At 44.2% G+C, this 18,492-nt stretch overlaps 1 protein-coding gene across 3 annotated transcripts in view; it reads left to right on the top strand.

Moving 5' to 3' along the window:
- The window catches only part of GALNT9 (polypeptide N-acetylgalactosaminyltransferase 9), a 307,798-nt gene that overhangs the window by 137,553 nt on the left and 151,753 nt on the right, over window positions 1–18,492 (top strand). For all 3 annotated transcript variants that reach the window (XM_043977028.1, XM_043977029.1, XM_043977030.1), the window contains 2 exons: window positions 5,953–6,119; window positions 8,073–8,247. In XM_043977028.1, the coding sequence (XP_043832963.1) occupies window positions 5,953–6,119; window positions 8,073–8,247 (342 nt within the window). The remainder of the gene's footprint in view (window positions 1–5,952; window positions 6,120–8,072; window positions 8,248–18,492) is intronic.

Genomic DNA, 18,492 nt, shown 5'->3' with positions numbered 1-18,492 from the left:
CTATGTGAGAACAAGATGTAGACCAAAAAACAAACAAACAAACAAAAAAAACCAGTCTCCAAAGGAAGGCACTAAGATTAAGGAGGACTGGGAAAGGCTTCTTGCAGAAGCTAGGAGTTTAGCTGAGGCTTGAAGGAAGCCAAGGAAGTCAGGAGGCAGTGATGAAGCAGGAGAGCATTCCAGGCATGAGGGAATGGCAACAAGCCATTGCCCAGTCAGCAGATGGACCGTCTTGTTTGGAGGAACAGCAAGAAGTCCATGTCACAAGATCAAAGATTATGTGGGGGGAGGGGACTGGAAAGGTATATTAGGGGTGGCCACTGGCTTGGAGAATTTTACAATTTATCGAAATTATTGGCTTCAGAAGGGGCAGAGGAGCCCTTATCCCACTGACTTTCTTCATAGGGCCAGCTCATGTGTCCCAAATAATCATATATTTATTTACCCATGTCCAGTAGAATATAAACTCCTTTAGGGCAAAAACTATTCAGGTTCTTTTTTTTTTCTTTGTCTCTCCCAAGCATCGAACACATAATAAGCATATAATCATTGTTTAATTGAATTAAAAGTGAACTAAACTGATAGGGTGTGGGTGTGAGGGGAAGAAGGAGGAGGAAGAGGAAGAAGAAGAGGAGGGGAGGAGGAAGAGGAAATGAAGGAGGAAGAGTTGGAGGGGGAGGGGGAGGAGGAAGTGGAGTAGGAGGGGGAGGAGAAGGGGGAGGAGAAGGGGGAGGAGGATGGGGGAGAAGGAGAAGAGGAGGAGGAGGAGTTGGAGGAGGGGGAGGGGGAAGGGGAGAAATAGATGCTGCAGCTGCTGATTGAAAAGAGTATTACTGAAATTTGACAACAAACAGAGAATGAGTAGTCCTTGATCTGCTGTACCAAAAAATAGATGTCATAAAAAGAAAAACTAATCTAGGATCATAGATTTCAGGCTGGAAGGAATTTGAAAAGGATCATGAATTCTAATCTCCTCATTTTAAAGATGAAGAAACTGTTCCCATGGGGTGCTTTCCTGAACCCCCTGATTGTCAGCACTCTTTCCCTCTTGAGATTACATACGTGTATGTATGTATATACACATTTATATACTGTGTATATATGTATGTGTTTATGTGTGTATGTATGTTTTCAATACAGAAATTAATAGCGCCAAAGCTGGAAGAAACCTTGAAGTCCATGCAGTCCAACCCCCTTATTTTACAAATAAGGAAACTGAGACGCAGGGGGTTACGTGAAGTGTGACCATGATCACACCAGGAATAAGTATCAGAAGCAGACTTTGAACCCAGGTGTCCTGACTTCATAGGCAGTGTTCTTTCCCCTGCACCACATACACTGGATTCTCTCCTACACATACCCCCAGGAGAATGTAAGGTCCTCGACGTCAAGGAACATTCGATTTTTCTCTCTGTACTCCCAGATCCAAGCACAGTACCTGACACACAGTTGCTGCCTTGAAGGGAACCGAATATGTCAAAGGCGAGGGATTCAGACCCAGGTCTTCTGACCCCACACCCGTCACTCCCACAAAACCGCCTCAGCCCAAGGGCAGCCTGAGCTTTAAGCCAACTACCACGAGCCCTGACCTGAGCCGTCCGCTTTAAGCTGCAAGGGTGCTCAGAGCCTGCCTGGGTGTGGGCAGTCAGGTGAGGAAGAGAAGACAGGTGCTCAACCGCTAGAAAGGCAGGCGGAATGAGTACTTTGTGGTAAAAAGAGAAATGCGAGTGAATTAAAAGCATGGAAAAGCTTCCAAATAGCGGAGGTAGGACCCAGCTGATGGGGCGCTCTGATTCTGCAGGTGCCGGGCTATTTTTAGGGGACACCTGTGTGTGTCCTGCTGGGAAGGTGAGCAGAGGACATCGGTGACTGGGCTCAGACTTTTCAGACTTCTCCTCCTCCCCCTTCCCTCCTCTCCCTCCTCCCCCTCCCTCCTCCTCCCTCTCCTCTCCCCATCCTCCCCTCCTCCTCCTTCCCCTTCCCCTCTTTCCCTCTTTCCTCCCCTCCTCCACCTCCTCCCCCTCCTCCTCCTCCTCCTCCTCCTCCAGCAACTTTGGCCAGAGCAGAAATTCCCCTTCTCTTCGCTATTTAGAAGCTCATCAGAATACAGACAGGCCTCCCTGTTGTTGAAGAGGAGACCCCTGAGCATCGCTGCTCAGGGGAGATGGGAGGGAAACCATTATGCAGAAGTGCTGGGTAACCGGGTCATCAGCTCTAATGAGAGAGGGCAAGGGAGACAGAGGCTGGCACGGGCTGGGGTCGGCTGGGCAGCTCCATGGTTGCCATGGAAACCTGGGGTGTGTACTAAGGGAATGAGGGCACACTTCTAATTAAACAGGTTTGAGTTAATTTTAATGCCAGCAAGTGAGCACTGAGAAATCCCTACTGCTTTCCCATGGAGGCCCTGATGAGGGCTGATATTTAAAATGTTTCCTTCCTAACCCTGTTGGTTTTTTATGGCATGTTTTTTTTTTAATTTCAGGGCAATCAAATAAGCATTTTTTAATCATCTACAATGCCCCATCCCTTCTGCTGTGAATAAAAAAAGAAAGAAACAATCCCTGCCCTCAGGGAGCTTATAGTCTACTTAAGGAGCTGCAACATGCACACTGATAAGGACTTGCACCATAAGGAAAGACCACTGATAACTGGGGGTATTGGGGAGGCTTGGTGGAAGAAGCTACCCCTGAGTTAAGCTTTAAGAGAACTCTCAGTAAGGAAAATCTTCCTACCAATTCACATCAGTGCCTTCTCTGAAATTTATGAGCACTGAGAGGTCAAGGGACTCTCCCAGGGTCACACAGCCAGCATAGTCAGAGGCAGGATGCTCAGGGGTCTCCTCTTCAACAACAGGGAGGCCTGTCTGTATTCTGATGAGCTTCTAAATAGCGAAGGCACTGAGGTTAAGGGATTTGCTAATGGTCAATCAACTATTCAATCAATAAGCATATGCACACAGGCACTGGCATTGAAAATGCAGAAATGAGATAGCCTCTGCCCACAAGGAGCTTCCATTCTGTTACTATTACTACTGTGGCTAAACAGCAAGAAGGTTTCAGGGGCAGAATTTTAACCTACAAGCTGTCCTTAATGCCCAGGTTGGCCCTCTCTCTACCACATCCCCAGGACTTCTCTATGTATGGTCATTATCCAGGTGCCCTAGACTCCCACCACTCTGCCCAACTCAGTCCTCAGTCCCCCTTAGGTTGTCCTGACCCCATGCTTCTCTTCATTGTACCTGCAACACCCTCCCTTCTCTCCAACTCTCCCTTTCCCCTCAGTCCTTCCAAGTTCAGCTAAAACTTTGGCTCTTCCTTGAGTTTCCCAGATCACTTTAGTCTACACTGATGAAAAATGAAGGGGTAAGACTAGAGGACTTCCAAGGTCCAATAGCTCTAGGTATGTGATCCTATATATTCTCGCTCCTCAGCCCTCATAGTATTAACTATCTGATCTATTCATAAGGATAGGGACTTGTCTGGACCTGAGTTTTCATCAGTATGAGGAATTTCCAGATGAGAAAACACTCTACCAAGTTGCCTAGACCAGATGTGTCAAATACACTTGAACCCAGGTCTTGCTACCTCAAAGGCCATCTCTCTATCTACTATATCACACTGGCTCTCACTGATTTTGACCTACCTTGTAACATCTCATGTTATCTGAGTACATAAGTAAAATTATAGGAAAATATAAGCTCCCTGAGGGCAGGGCCTTTTTTCATTCAGTGAAGTACCTACTATGTATAAGACACTGGGAAAGTAAAAATAGAAATGAAACCATCCCAGCCCTCTAGGATCTTACTTTCTACTAGTGAGTACAAAATGTCCACAGATAAATAATTATTAAATATTTACTAAAGTAAATACAAAGATATTTCAGGAAGTAGGAAGTGATCATAACCAGAAGTGACCCTAAGTTTTATCATTGTAAATGAAAGTGATCTGGGTCCAAGACAGTTCCAAAGAACTCATGATAAGGGACAGCTAGGTGGCACAGTGGATAAAGCACCAGCCCTGTATTCAGGAGGACCTGAGTTCAAATCCGGCCTCAGACACTTAACACACTTACTAGCTGTGTGACCCTGGGCAAGTCACTTAACCCCAATTGCCTCACCAAAAAAGCCCACAAAAAAAACAAAGAACTCATGATGGAAAATGCTCTCCACATCCAGAAAAAAAAGAAATATGGATCCTGAAAGCAGATTGAATCATACTGTTTCTACTTTTGGTTTTTTGTTGTTGTTTTTTTTTTTTTTTAGTTTCTCTCCTTTTATTCTGATTCTTCTTTCACAATGTGACTAATGCAGAAATATGTTTAATGTGATTGCTTGCTGTCTTGGGGAGGGAAGGAAAGGAGGGAGAAAAATTTGGAACTAAAAATCCTATGAAAACAAATGTTGAAAACTATATTTACATGTAACTGGAAAACAGTCAAACATTTTTATGACTTAAAAATAGAAAGTTAATAGAAAGATTTAATAAATTTAATAGAAAATTTTAATAATAGAATATTTTAATAAAAAAAGAAAGTGATGTGGGAACCCATTGTGACCCTAAGTAAGTCACTGAAGTTCTCTGGGTCTCAGTTTCCTCATCTTTAAAATGTGGAGGTTCAACTAGATGGTCTCCAAGGTTTGTATCCTCAGCACACAGAACAGTACCTGGTACCTTGGGGACAAGGGGAAAGGGATAGCCTCGATGCAGAATTTCATTGGCATAAGGTTTAACTGTAACAACTGCTCTGCATTTTATTGCTTGGGACACTAAGAAGTCAAGTAACTTGCCCAGGGTCCCATAAGTCCAGTGCCTGGCACATAGTAGGCACTTAATAAATATTGATACATATTGTGACATGTAGAGTGTCCCTGAGTCCTTGAAGGCTATGCAAGTAGAAGAAACATTCTAGGAGGTTCTGCCAAGTTAGAATGACTTCCAGAACTGGATGTCTGTCATAAAAGGACCAGCCTGGCCAAGTATGTATATACTTGTTAGCTAGTTGGCCTCAGAAAGACTAATTTTCTAGTCCCAAGCAACTTTCCAAGACTGTCTCCTCAATTACAGAGGAGTTGCCATCTGTGTCAGGGGAAAGGGGGTATCCAAAATGACAAAATAACAGCTTGTTGAAGTAGCAACAAGTGTCTCCTACTAGACTACAAGTTTCCTGGAGGCAGGGATTGAGCACTATAACAATTCTTCCTTCCTCCTTCCCCTATCTCCCCAGTACTCAGTACAGAATCAAGTTGTTGTTCAGTTATTTCAGTTGTGTCTGACTCTCCACAACCCCATTTGAAATTGTCTTGGCAAAGATACTTCAGTGGTTTGCCATTTCCTTCTCCAGCTCATTTTTACAGATGAAGAAACTGAGGCAAAGGGCTAAGTGACTTGTCCAGGGTCACCCAGCCAGGCCACATTTGAACTCGGGAAGATCATAGTCTTTCTGACTCCAAGGTTGGTGCTCCATGCACTATGGCACCATCTAGCTGCCTCAGGGAGCCTAGAGTCATTGTGGATGCCAATTAGACTAATTGGAAGGGGTATGAAGCATACACACTCTGGGAGCATCAGCTACTCCCACTGCTGCAATAGAAAGAGAACTGAATTTGGAGCTTCAGGACATGGGTTCAAATCCTGGCTCTGCTACTTGCTACCTTTTTGACTTTGGGCAAGTCACAAATCTTTCCCGAGCTTCAGTTTCACTCTTTGTAAAATGGAGCTCTACTAGATTTCATCTAAGGTCCTTTCCAGCTCTATGCCTATGATTCCCCGGGCTTGCAGGCTATGTGACTTTGGACCAATCACTTAACCTTTCAGAGCCTCGGTCGCCTCCTCCGTAAAATGATAGGGTTGCACTAGGTGCCCTCTATGGTGCCTTCCAACTCTAAATCTATCACCCTTTTATCTCCTCTTCCTTTCTCCTGATCTCCTCCCCTCCCCACCTTGTCTCCTTCAGGTGCAAACACATGATGTATTCTGAGGACCTGCCCCAGATCTCTGTGGTCTTCATTTTTGTCAATGAAGCTCTCTCCGTGATCCTCCGCTCAGTGCACAGTGTTGTCAACCACACCCCATCTCACCTGCTCAAAGAGATCATCCTAGTGGATGACAACAGTGATAATGGTGAGCTTGGGGACAACAAACGGTGGGGGTTCGGCGGGGTTTGTTTTCTTAGCATAGGTTTTTAATCCTAGGGTGTGAAGGTCGCATTATAAATCCCTCAGACCTTTCCCACTCAGATGCCACTGGGTTCAGGCCAAGAGTTAAGTCTCAGGAATGGGTAGCTACCTCCCGACTCTGCACCATGGCTCTCTGCATGCTCAGCTGAGCTCCTGTTCACTGTGCTTCTCAGGAAAGAGGAAGCTAAACAGAGCATTCCCTGATGTTAGATAAAGGCATGAACTGTCTTCCAAATGTGGAAAAGAGCCCTGGGCTAGGAATGGGGAGACTTGGGTTCTTGTGTCAGCCTTGCCATTGAACAGCTATGTGACTGTGGGACTTTCTCTAGGCCTCAGTTTCCTTATCTATCAAGTGAAAAAGCTTGGACAAGGGGCAGCTAGGTGGCGAAGTGGATAGAGCACTGGCCCTGGAGTCAGGAGTACCTGAGTTCAAATCTGACCTCAGACACTTAACACTTACTAGCTGTGTGAGCCTGGGCAAGTCACTTAACCCCAATTACCTCACTAAAAAAAAAAAAAAAGCTTGGACAAGATGGTTTCTAAAAGGCATTGGATTTGGAAAGACGAGATCAGGATCGGGTGGAGAGGTTTGTTTAACTGAATTAAGTTCAAATTTCAGCTCTGATACTTGCTAGCTGTTTGACCTTGGGCAAGTCACTACACCTTTATGAGCCTTAATTTCCTCATTTATAAAAGAGATGGTCTAATGACCTACCTAGAAGGTGACTTCTTGCTCTAAGTACTACAATCCTTCCAGCTTTAAAAATGACTCTCTGAGCCAATCTCCAATGAGTAGCACTAGTTTCCCATCCAAGCTCTAACTATGGACCATGATCCTCCAAATTAACAAGCCTTTATTAAGGACCCCAGACAGTACGGAGTCCTTTCTCCCCTGTGCTGGGGAGGAGATAGAAGGCTCGGAAAACATGACTCCTGCTTTTGGGAATTTCATTCCATTTGGAAAGATAGATTAGGCAGGCATTAAATGATGCTAAAGTGAGTACAAGTCACACATGCCCTTTATTTTAAGGCTGTGTGGCCTCAGGCAGGCCATTTGGCAGGTGTTATTATGACCTGTGCACACAAAAGATATGGGAATTCTTCGTGGCAGACTCCCACTACACTCTATGTATGTTTCCATAAATCATTCCTGATCTCCCACACCTCAGAGGTCTCCTTCAGGTGTATTTGTTATTAGCTGGCCATTGCTTGATAAGCCTGATGAAGCATGTCATATGGTAGCTGTCAGAAGCTGGATTTGAACCCAAGGCTTTCTGACAAGCCCAGAAGGCTCTATTCACTATGACTTCTAGATGTTATCATTCTACAAACTGAAGAAGAGTGTTGAAGGGATACAGAATAAGGGAGTAGGCATTAAGGACCTGATTTGGGATTTCATTGTCATAAGGAATTCCCAGGTGAGGAAAATTCATTTTGCCCATGCAGATTGGCACTTTCTCCACAATTTGAAGTATTAGAGAATTGCCTAGAGAGGGACTAAGGGTCACACAGACAACCTGTATCAGAAATAGGGCTTGAACCCAGGTCTTACTGATTTTCAGCTCAGAACTGGATCTGCTAGGCAATGCTATTTCCCTCAATAATATTGGAGGCAAGGTTAATCCAGGAAGGCTTCTAGGAGAAAGTGACAAGTCAGTCAGTCTCTACCAGATCCTTTGCTGTGAACACAGCAAGGACTTAAACAATGCTTGTAATGTTGTATTGCATTAAATGAAAAGCAAGTGTTATAGCGTTTCATCTCGTGTTAAATGATACTGCATCAGCTTGGATTTCATCGCCTCATTCTTCCTTTGCTACTAGCGATCAGAAGGGATTTGCTACCTCCCACTTCCTCTAGCTTGAGCCCTGTGGATCTATTCTTTTTCTTTTCTTCCAGTGGAGCTGAAATTTAATCTGGACCAATATGTAAATAAGAGATATCCAGGGCTGGTGAAAATAGTCCGCAACACCAAGAGGGAAGGGCTCATCCGAGCTCGGATCCAGGGCTGGAAAGCAGCAACCTCTCCCATCGTGGGTTTCTTTGATGCTCACGTGGAATTCAACACCGGCTGGTAAGCTTTCCTGATGGAAGCCAAAGATTTCTGAGTAGACTGCCCTTCTCCGGGGGGATCACGTGGCCTCGCGTGCATCATCACATTTGTAGGCCGTTTCTGTAGTCCGATAGACTCAAAATAAAATTGTTTTGGCAGCAGGGGAGCAGAAGAGCCCAGGGAATGGAGTTCTCTATAGACCCGCATAGGCAATACAGCTGCTGGAACCTGCCCGGGTATTTCTGGTTAGTGTACTTTCGGTGCAAACAATTTGTGGTTTCGTGAGCTAAGAATCACGTCCTGTTCCGTTCACCCAGGTTAGTGGAGGCACTCCGAAACCCTGGGTGAGGAAATTATTCTGAGCCCCCCCCGCAAAGCGGAGGATTGCTTGGACTGTAGCCACAGTTATCAGGGGGCTCCTTCCAGGCTATTCATTCTTTCTCTAAATGGAACCTTAGTTAGGGGGCTGGACACCTTGGTTCTGGTTTGTTTCGTTTAAGGTTTGATTCCCCCCTCACCCGACATGCTTGGAGGGAAGTTAGATTCTCTTATCAGGTTTTTGCTTTTCCAGTGAAAAGCCAGACTACAGATGAAGTCATTGTTCAGGGCTGCAGAATTGACGGTGCAGATAGGTAAGCTTCTAGATGAAGCCCTGCCAGCTAAAAGTATTTCTTCCCTTTTAATAAGTTAAGGAAGAGGAGAAAATTGAGAAAAAGAGAAAAGATAGAAGGGGGATAAATTGAAAGGGAGGAGAAGTGAGAGAGGGGAGGAGGAAGAAGAGGGGGAAAGAAAATAAGGAAAAGGAGGAAGAATTGAAAATCAGGAGAAAGAAAAAGAAGAAAATAGGAGGAGAGGAAGAAAAGGAAAGAGGAAAAGGATGAGGAGAAAGAAAAGAAGGAGGAAGAAGGAAAGGAAGAAGAGGAAAATATGGAGGAAAATTAGTAGGAGGAACTCACGGAAATGGAGAAAGAGAAAAAGATGAGAAAGACAAGGATGAAGGTGAGGGCAATGACAAAAAAAGGAAAAGAGGAAGAAGAAAAAAAAAGGAGGTGGGAAAAGGAGGATGCAGAGGAGGAAGAAGAGAAGAATGGAGAGAGAGGAAATGAGAGAAAGGAAGAGGAAGAGAAAAGTGAAGGGGGAAGAGGAGAAAGCACAGGAAGAGAAGGAAGAGAACAAGGAAGAAAAAGAGAAGCAAGAAGAAGAATATAAGCGGGGAGAAAGAGGAAAATTGTGATTATTTGTTTGCTTATTTATGCATACGTGGGGCAATGAGGGTTAAGTGACTTGCTCAGGGTCACACAGCTACTAAGTGTCAAGTGTCTGAGGCTGGATTTGAACTCAGGTCCTCCTGAATCCAAGGCCAGTGCTTTATCCACTGCACAACCTAGAATCCCCTGGGATTCTGTTATTTAGCCAACTCCTGGAAGCTAAAAGTGTTTGAAAAGAATCTATGTGCTACCCTGTTCAAGGAGTTTTGGTCCAAAGTGAATGACGACCACATTGGCCCAGTAAATGCTGAGTGCTGGGTCCTCTGTGTTCCGGGAGCTGATGAGGACACAGAGAATGCTTTGCTCAGGAGTATTTGCCAATAACTCCTCCTGACCTAGGCTTGGGGAGCTGAGCTTTCATCCATTATTTTTAGTTACAAAAGCATCTGTTCTTTCGTCGGGGAGGCCAAAGACAAAATAAAAGGTCGGGTTCTCACAACAGAGCTGGGATTTGCTCCAGACATTTCTGAAAGGGCCCTGTTTGGGGGACTCACCTTCCTTTTCTCTATTTTAAACACAAGCAATTCTGAATCTGAAACTCTGCCAGTTCAAGGTCTTTATCCCAGTCACTGGGTTGATTCAAGTCTTCTGTTTTGCAGGAAGCCTCCCCTGCCCTGTTGTTGTCCCTCCTCTCCCCCACCCTCATACACTTCCCTTGCCCTTCAGTCCTGGGATGCTCATCCCCTCCCAACCCTCAGAATCCAGTGATAGCAGGTGGCACTGGGGCCCAGAGAGTGCAGTTAATCTTCCATGTCAAAATGCAATTTTTAAAAATGTGCAATTTTAATTTTCGCGACTGAGAAGCTGTTTTTATCCACCGGCAAACAGAGCCCTTATCCTGGAGCTGCAGAACATGAGGCTCCAGATTCATTAGCCGCCTGGCATTTACACGAAGCTTTTTGGTCTCTGAAGCACTTTACAAACATTAATTAATTAATCCTCCCTCACATTGCTTCAAGGCAGGTAAATAACATTCAGCTACTTTATAGGAAGCCGACTGAAACAGAGATTGACCAAGACACATTCGGGGGGCTAGAATGGAATCCTCCACTCCCTGGGCAAGTCTTTTTTTTTTCTTAGCAAAGTCCAACAAGGACAGCCCCCAGCCTGAACTTCCTGCCACAAGGCAGAGATCATTATTCTGGGGTTTGGGGGCGACCAAAGTTTAATCATGACTTTTCTGGACATAGTCCAGATGTTGGCTGGAGGAACAGCATAGAATCATAGAAACAGCGCTGACCAGGTGCTTGAGACCTAGGTTTGAATCCCACCACTGCTGCTTATTAGCTGTGTGACCGTGGGCAAGAGACATGATTTCTCTGAGCTTCAGTTTCCTTCTCTATAAAATGGGCATGATGATAACATGAAAGGGTGTTATGTGAAATAGACCTAGATTGGTTGGCAGGAAGTAATTTGTGAAAGAATTGAAATGCTAAGCTAAAGAGTTTGCATTTTATCTTTGAGGCAATGGGGAACCACTGAAGTTACTTATGTAGGAGAGTAACATTGAATCGGGGCCAGGAAGACCTGAAATCAAATCTGGACTCATACTCTTCCTAGCTGTGTGACCCTGGGCAAGTCACTTCACCCTGTTTGCCCCAGTTTCCTCATCTCTCAAATGAGCTGGAGAAGAAAATGGCAAACCACTCCAATATCTCTTCCAAGAAAAGCCAGATGGGGTCACGAAGAGTCAGGTACAAGTGAACAACAACACATTGAATCAAATATGATCATGGATATGGAGGTGCTTTGAAAACTGAAAAAGAAAATCCATCTAAGATCATGTAATTCCAGGATCCCAGATGCACTAGGCTCCCTGAGGCAGAGCAGAGCCGAGACTGGGTAACGTATCAGTAAGACAAAATGTCACATAGGCATAATATCTCCATATTTGACAGAATTTTCTAGCTGTTAGCATCTGTTCAGCACCATGTAAGCATGTCCTTATCTTGGTGCCCTGCTCTCTCCTTGGGGATCTTACCCCAGATTGAGATGTCTCTATTAACGTCATGCAGAGACTATGAAATTGTCTTGCTGCTCACCAAGTTGGAGATGGGAGTCTTTCTTGGCAGGCTCTAGTAATATTGCAAAGGGAGGATTGGACTTGGAGTCATGAGTCCTAGGGTCAAATTATTTTTCTGTATTTAGTGCAATGTTGGGCAAGGTATCCACCTTCCTGAGCCTCAGTTTCCTCTTTTGTAGAAAGAGGAGTTTCTCCTAGCTGGCCTCTGAGTCCCTTCTTTTTTTTTTTTTTATAATTTTTTTTTTTTGCAGGCAAAGGGGGTAAAGTGACTTGCCCACGGTCACACAGCTAGTAAGTGTCAAGTGTCTGAGGCCGGATTTGAACTCAGGTACTCCTGAATCCAGGGCCGGTGCTTAACCACTGCGCCATCTAGCTGCCCCCTCTGAGTCCCTTCTTGCTCTCATTGCCTGGGATGCTATAATATTTTCCCTCCTATAGGAGTCCAGACCCCTTAGAAATGAGCTCCAGTATGTAAAGCCTGGGCTTCTGGAAGGATTCACAAACTGTCATGTCTCCGGGGACTTGTCAGGGGGAGGGTAGCTTTTAATACCCTAGCTCTCCATCCATTCTGGAGGGAGGGAAGCCTGCATGCCTTTCCACACAGTCTGCAGGGGGAGGTGCCAGAATCAGCAATGTTCCTGGTCACCTACTGATACAGGAAAAGCAAACAGCCCATGGATGCATCTGCCCAGTCACTCCCTCTTCTCTTACGGTCCCTGGGAAGGAGGCACAGGCCACATCAGGCAGGGAGATGGGATGGAATGTCAGACTTGGAGAGAAGATGTGAAAGCAGTGTCAGGCAGTATTGGGACAATACTTAGCACCCTGTTGGAGCTACCATCTGTCCAGCCTTCTGGTCCTTCTATGATAGAGACCCTCCTTCCACTGGAGGAAACAGCTGGAGAGTCTGGGTAATTGTTTGCCTTCCTTGCTTTTGGCCGAACTTTATCGCTTCTTTTTTTTTTTCAGGGCAATGAGGGTTAAGTGACTTGCCCAGGGTTACAGAGCTAGTAAGTGTCAAGTGTCAGAGGCTGGATTTGAACTCAGATCCTCCTGACTCCAGGGCCAGTGCTTTATCTACTGTGCCACCTAGCTGCCCTATTTTTGGTTTTTGTTTTTGTTTTTGGTGAGGCGATTGGGGTTAAGTGACTAGCCTTAGGGTCACACAGCTAGTATGTGTCAAGTGTCTGAGGCCAGATTTGAACTGAGGTCCTCCTGACTCCAGGGCCAGTGCTCTATCCACTGTACCACCTAGCTGCCCCTGAACTTTATTGCTTTTAAAGAAGTCAAGTGACTGATTCACCTGAATCCTGGCTGGACTTGAAGCCAGGAAGCCCTGGGTTCAAATCCTGCTCTTAGTGCTAAGATCCTCAGTTTCCTCCTCTGAAAAATGGGGTTTATAACGCCTGTAGTCCTTACTTTATAGCATTGTACTAAGGACCCAGGGAGAAAATGCATGTTGAAGACTTTAAAGTGCTATGTAAATGTCTATTATTTTTGTTATTTCCAGCCAGGTCAGGGAGAGCTTAAGAGTTTGTGCCCTAACTCCCCCTCCCTTCTGTTCCCATCCCCAGGATAAGAGGTACGAGGGTAGCCTCCCCTTGGAAGTTCCCTGAGGATGAGGAAGGTTGCACTTTTGTGTTTAGATCCCCAGGGTTTTGGAAGAACATGGATCCTTCGGGATTAATCTTGTGGAGCACTTTATTGCGATCCAGAATTTCCTTCTCCATGGATTTCCGAGGCACCTCAGGAGGGGGGCAATCAGGTCAAACCAGGGACATCCTGGGCAGAAAGGGCCCTGAAGTGAGTGCCCTATGCTGCCTAGAGAGTATTGATGTGGCTGATTCAAAGAGGGAAATGAGCCTCACCTGGATATTCTTGAATCAGATGAAAGTGGTAAAGTAAAGGGGAGCCATGCAGTGTGAAGAAGAGAGGCTGGACCTCCTCAATGAAATGGAAACAAAGTGGGGCTATCTGACTACCTAAGAGTGACTTTGACCCAGAGCCCGGAGTCTGCAACCCTGCCATCTGCCTAGGACATCCTTTATTCAGTGCCAGGACCATGCCCATGCCAACCAGAGCACACTGTACTCCCTCTGGGATCTGACTAACAGAGGCTACACCCAGAGAAAGGACACGGAGAAAAAAGGTCATCACAGAATCATAGATGTAGAAGGAGGGGGGGGCGGCGTTCTTAATGTTTCTTGCCTTATAGACCTCTGTGGTGGTGTGGCAAATTCTATGGACTGCTGCTCAGAATAAATTTAAATGTATGGAATAAAATTCCTAACATTACATAGGAAACTGATTGCACTGAAATGTAGCTATCAAAATATTTTTTAAAAATAAGTTCACTGGCTCCAGCTTTAAAATCCCTGATCTAGATCAATTCCATCATTTTACACATCTTCCTGTTCCTAAGAATTCAAGCCAACAAGGATTTAAGCACCTACTATATGCCAAGCACTGTACTAAGTGTTGGGATGGTAGCTGTCTGTGACACCATCATCCTGAGTCCCTCAGGCTCATCACCTCTGAGTCATCATAGCTTCCTCACCATCTCTCATCTCCCATATCCAAGCTGTTGCCAAAGACTGTTGATTTTACAACATATCTCAAATACATCACCCTCTTTCCTCAGACACTGCCACCCTTCTAGTGCAGACCCTTATCACCTCTCACCTGAACTATTGCAATAATTGGGTCTGCCTGCCTCAAGTCTCTCCCCACTCCCATCCATCCTCCATTCAGCTACCAAAGTGATTTTCCTGAAACACAGGTCTGATGATCTCTGTCTCTTTCTGTGTCTCTCTGTCTCTCTCTGTGTGTCTCTGTCTCTCACTCTCTGTCTCTCTGTCTCTGTCTCTCTGTCTCTGTCTCTCTCTGTCTCTTTCTCTGTCTTTCTCTGTCTTTGTCTCTGTCTCTCTCTGTCTCTCTCTCTCTCTCTCTCTCTCTCTCTCTCTCTCTCTCTCTCTCTCTCTCTCTCTCTCTCTCTCTCTCTCTCTCTCTCTCTCACACACACACACACACACACACACACACACACACACACACACATACACACACACAAACACAATTCAGTCAGCTTCAGGCTTCCTGTTACCTCCAGGATCTAACCTAAAATCCTCTGTTTGGCTTTTAAAGCTCTTCATAACTGGCCCCTTCCTATCTTGAGAATTTCCTTACTCCCTTCCTTCACCCACTTATTTGGTGATACAGTCCCTTTGCTGTTCCTCACACAGGACAAACAACCCATCACCTAGCTCTGGGCATTGTCACTAGCCAGGCCTATGCCTGAAGTGCTCTTCTTCTTCATCTCTGTTTCCTGGCTTCTTTCAATTCTGAGCTCCTTCTACAAGAGTTCTTTTCTAGTCTCCTGTCCACCACCCAAACTCCTACTATTGCCTTCCCTCCAAGATAACTTTCCACTCATTCTGTATCTATATATTATGTAACTAGTGATTGTTTACATGTTGTCTCCCTCATTAGACTGAGAGCAGGGACTATATTTTTTTCCTTTCCTTGTCCCCAGAACTTAGCATAGTGCCTGGCACACAGTGAGTGCTTAATAAATGCTTGTGGACTTGAAAGAACTTATCCAAAGTTATATAGGCAGCAAGTTACAGAGTTGAGTTTGGACCCAGGTCCTCTGGCTTCAGATAGACTTTACAGAGACTTTAGCCCTAGACCCTGTAGGGGGTGCATAGATAGTGGTGATGATGACTGTCTGTCTGTCTGTCCCATTGTCCCTGCCATCCTCTATTCTGCCCCAAACTTTTGATCACTAGTAATCAGACCCACTACAAAATACTGCCTGTCTAACTTAGTCCTTCATTTACATTCATCCGGTCTATGCTGTAGCCCAGGACTCACTGTGCAATCCTAGTCAGAACATTGAGGGATATTAGACTTCGGACACTTATTAACAGCCCTTCCCTGGGTGACCCTAATCTCCAAGGATGGGCAGTAGGTTGAAGAACCGTGAGGAATGGATTCTTAGGGAGCATGTCCAGAGAAGGGTAATTAGAATGATGAAGAAGCCTGTGCCACAGGAGAAGTGATTGAAGGACCTGAGGATGTTCAGCCTGGAGAATAAAAGACTCAGTGTTGGGAAGAAAGGAAGGGGCACAAGAGCGATCTTCAAGACTTCACAGGGCCACCATGTTGAAAGGGTTCTAGACTTTGTTCTACTTGAGGTCAGAACTAAGAGCAGTGGGTGAAAACAGCAAAGAGTGGAGCAGATGACAGCTTGAGGGCAGGAAGAACTTCTAAACAATGAGATCTACTCCAAAATGGAATGAGTTGCCTTCAGGAGGTACAAGGTTTCCCTTCACTGAAAGTCTTCCTGTGGAGAGTAGATGACCTTTGTCCAGAATGTCATCCAGGTCCAGGCAGAACAAGGCATGCTCTGGAATTCCTTCCCATTAGGAGATTCTATGAGTCTATAGCAAGATCTCAGAGAACACAACTTGGAGAAAGAAAGATTAGCAGGTGGGGGGGCAGGGTCTGGCTGGAGGGGTGGGGGGACCCCAGTAGCTGATAATTACTTCTGGCACACTTAAGCAGAGGATGATCACCTCCTCTTCAGTGACCAAATGCAGAACAGGAGGCTTAAATTGTAACATGAAGGATTTTGGTTAGCAAGGGGAAAGGACTTTACTAGCATTTAAATGGAATAAATTTAATCCCTCTCCCATATGATAGGACTTCAGATACATAATAATAATTGCTAGTTATTTACATGGTGCTTTGCAAATATTATCACTTTGATCTTTATAACAACCCTGGGAGATAGGTGCTAAGATAGACAAAGATTCAGTGACTTGCCTGGGAAGTAACACTGATGGCTATTAAAGCAAGGATTGGTTGAGCTCAGACTAATTTTTCATCTTGTTCTCTGGAAGGTAGGGAGTGAGGATGGGGAGAATTATCTTTGGAACAAAGTCCTTATTATCAGTGTGTTCATTAAATACCTACTGAATGAATGAAAAATGGGTAGATATGGCTCTGTCAGAAGTCAGGGGGGTGGGCTTGATGATTTCTCTGAATTTCTCCAAATCCCAAGGCTTATGGTCCTGTGTGTTGTTGTGTTTTTTCATTTCCCATCACAACCAGGAGTTAAATCTCCTTTCATTCCAATCAGAGAAGAAGCAAAAGAGAGAAAGGAATATTTCTTTGCCCATGCATGAAATCATATTTAAAACTAGAAAGAAACATGGAAGCCATTAAGTCTGATCCTCTCATTTTAATAGAAAAGGAAACTAAGACAGAGAGGTTATCAGACTCACCAAAGGTCACACAGCCAGTAAGGGTCTAACACTGGATTTGAATTGAGGCTTTCCTTCACTCTAAGCTCAGCACCCTACCCACTCCACCACACGCTCACTACTAAGACAAAATTCAAACTCTCTTTGCCCTCAGAGAGCTTATATTCTATGGGGAGAATAGTGTAGAACATGTATATCAATATAAAATATATACAAAGAAAATTTTAATAGAATTTTTTGTTTCATTTCCTGGGGGGACACTAAAAACTGGAGGTGAGGATGTCCATTATCAGCTCTATTATTTAATATTGTACTAGAAATGTTAGTTTTAGCAATCAGAGAAGATAAAGGAATTAAAGGAATTAGAATAGGCAAAGAAGAAACAAAACTATCACTCTTTGCAGATGATTTGATGGTATACTTAGAGAATCCTAGAGAATCAACTAAAAAACTACTTGAAACAATTAACAACTTTAGCAAAGTTGCAGGATATAAAATAAATCCACATAAACCATCAGCATTCCTATACATGACCAACAAAGTTCAGCAGCAAGAGAAAGAGAAATTCCATTTAAAGTAACAGTAGACAATATAAAATACTTGGGAGTGTACTTGCCAAGCAAGCCCAGGAACTCCATCAGGACAATTACATAAAACTTTTCACACAAATAAAATAAGATCTAAATAATTGGGAAAATATCAATTGCTCATGGATAGGCTGAGCTAGTATAATAAAAATGACAATCTACCTAAATTAATTTACTTATTCAGTGCCATACCAATCAGAATAGCTAAAAATTATTTTATAGAGCTAGAAAAAATAATAACAGAATTCATCTGGAAGAACAAAAGGTCAAGAATATCAAAGGAACTATTGAAAAAAGTGCACTGGAAGGTAGACTAGCTGTAGCAAATCTGAAGTTTTACTATAAAGCAGTAGTTTGAGGCTAAACAGCCTCAAAACTATTTGGTACTAGCTAAGAAATACAATAGTGGATCAATGGAATAGGTTAGGCACAGGAGACACTGTAGTAAATGACTTTAGTAATGTACTGTTTGATAAACCCAAAGACTCCAGCTTCTGAGGTAGGAACTCAGTATTTGACAAAAACTCCTAGGAAAACTGGAAGATAATATGGCAGAAACTAGGCATAGACCAACATCTTACACCCTAACTAAAATAAGGTCAAAATGGGTACATGATTTAGACTTAAAAGGTGATACCATAGGTAAATTAGGAGAGGAAGGAATAGTTTACTTCTCAGATTTATGGAAAGGAGAACAGTTTATGACCAAACAAGAGATAGAGAATATTATGAAATGCAAAATGGATGATTTTGATTACATTAAATTAAAAAGGTTTTGTACAAACGGAAGCAATGCATCCAAAATTAGAAGGGATGCAGAAAGCTGGGAAACAACTTTTACAGCCAGTATTTCTGGAATTGATCCTTCAAAGAAGCTCTAGGAGGTAGAGATGGAGAGGGAGGGTATAGAAGCAATGGAGTCCAGCCTGGGTAAAAAGCCTGTATAGGTTTCTTTCTCCTCCTCGGGCCCCCATCCCTGGATCCTTAGCCAAAATATCCTATCTGAGCAAGCAGGGGCTGTGATCCGTAAGAAAAAAAAATGTCACAGAGCAACTCATAGAAACACACAGTGACTCCAATGATGATGGAGTGTGGGAAAGAGCAGCAGAGGAGGGAGGAGG

The sequence above is a fragment of the Dromiciops gliroides genome, chromosome 1 (assembly GCF_019393635.1).
Source record: "Dromiciops gliroides isolate mDroGli1 chromosome 1, mDroGli1.pri, whole genome shotgun sequence".
Lineage (NCBI taxonomy): Eukaryota > Metazoa > Chordata > Mammalia > Microbiotheria > Microbiotheriidae > Dromiciops > Dromiciops gliroides.
This window is presented reverse-complemented; position numbering and strand designations above follow the sequence as displayed.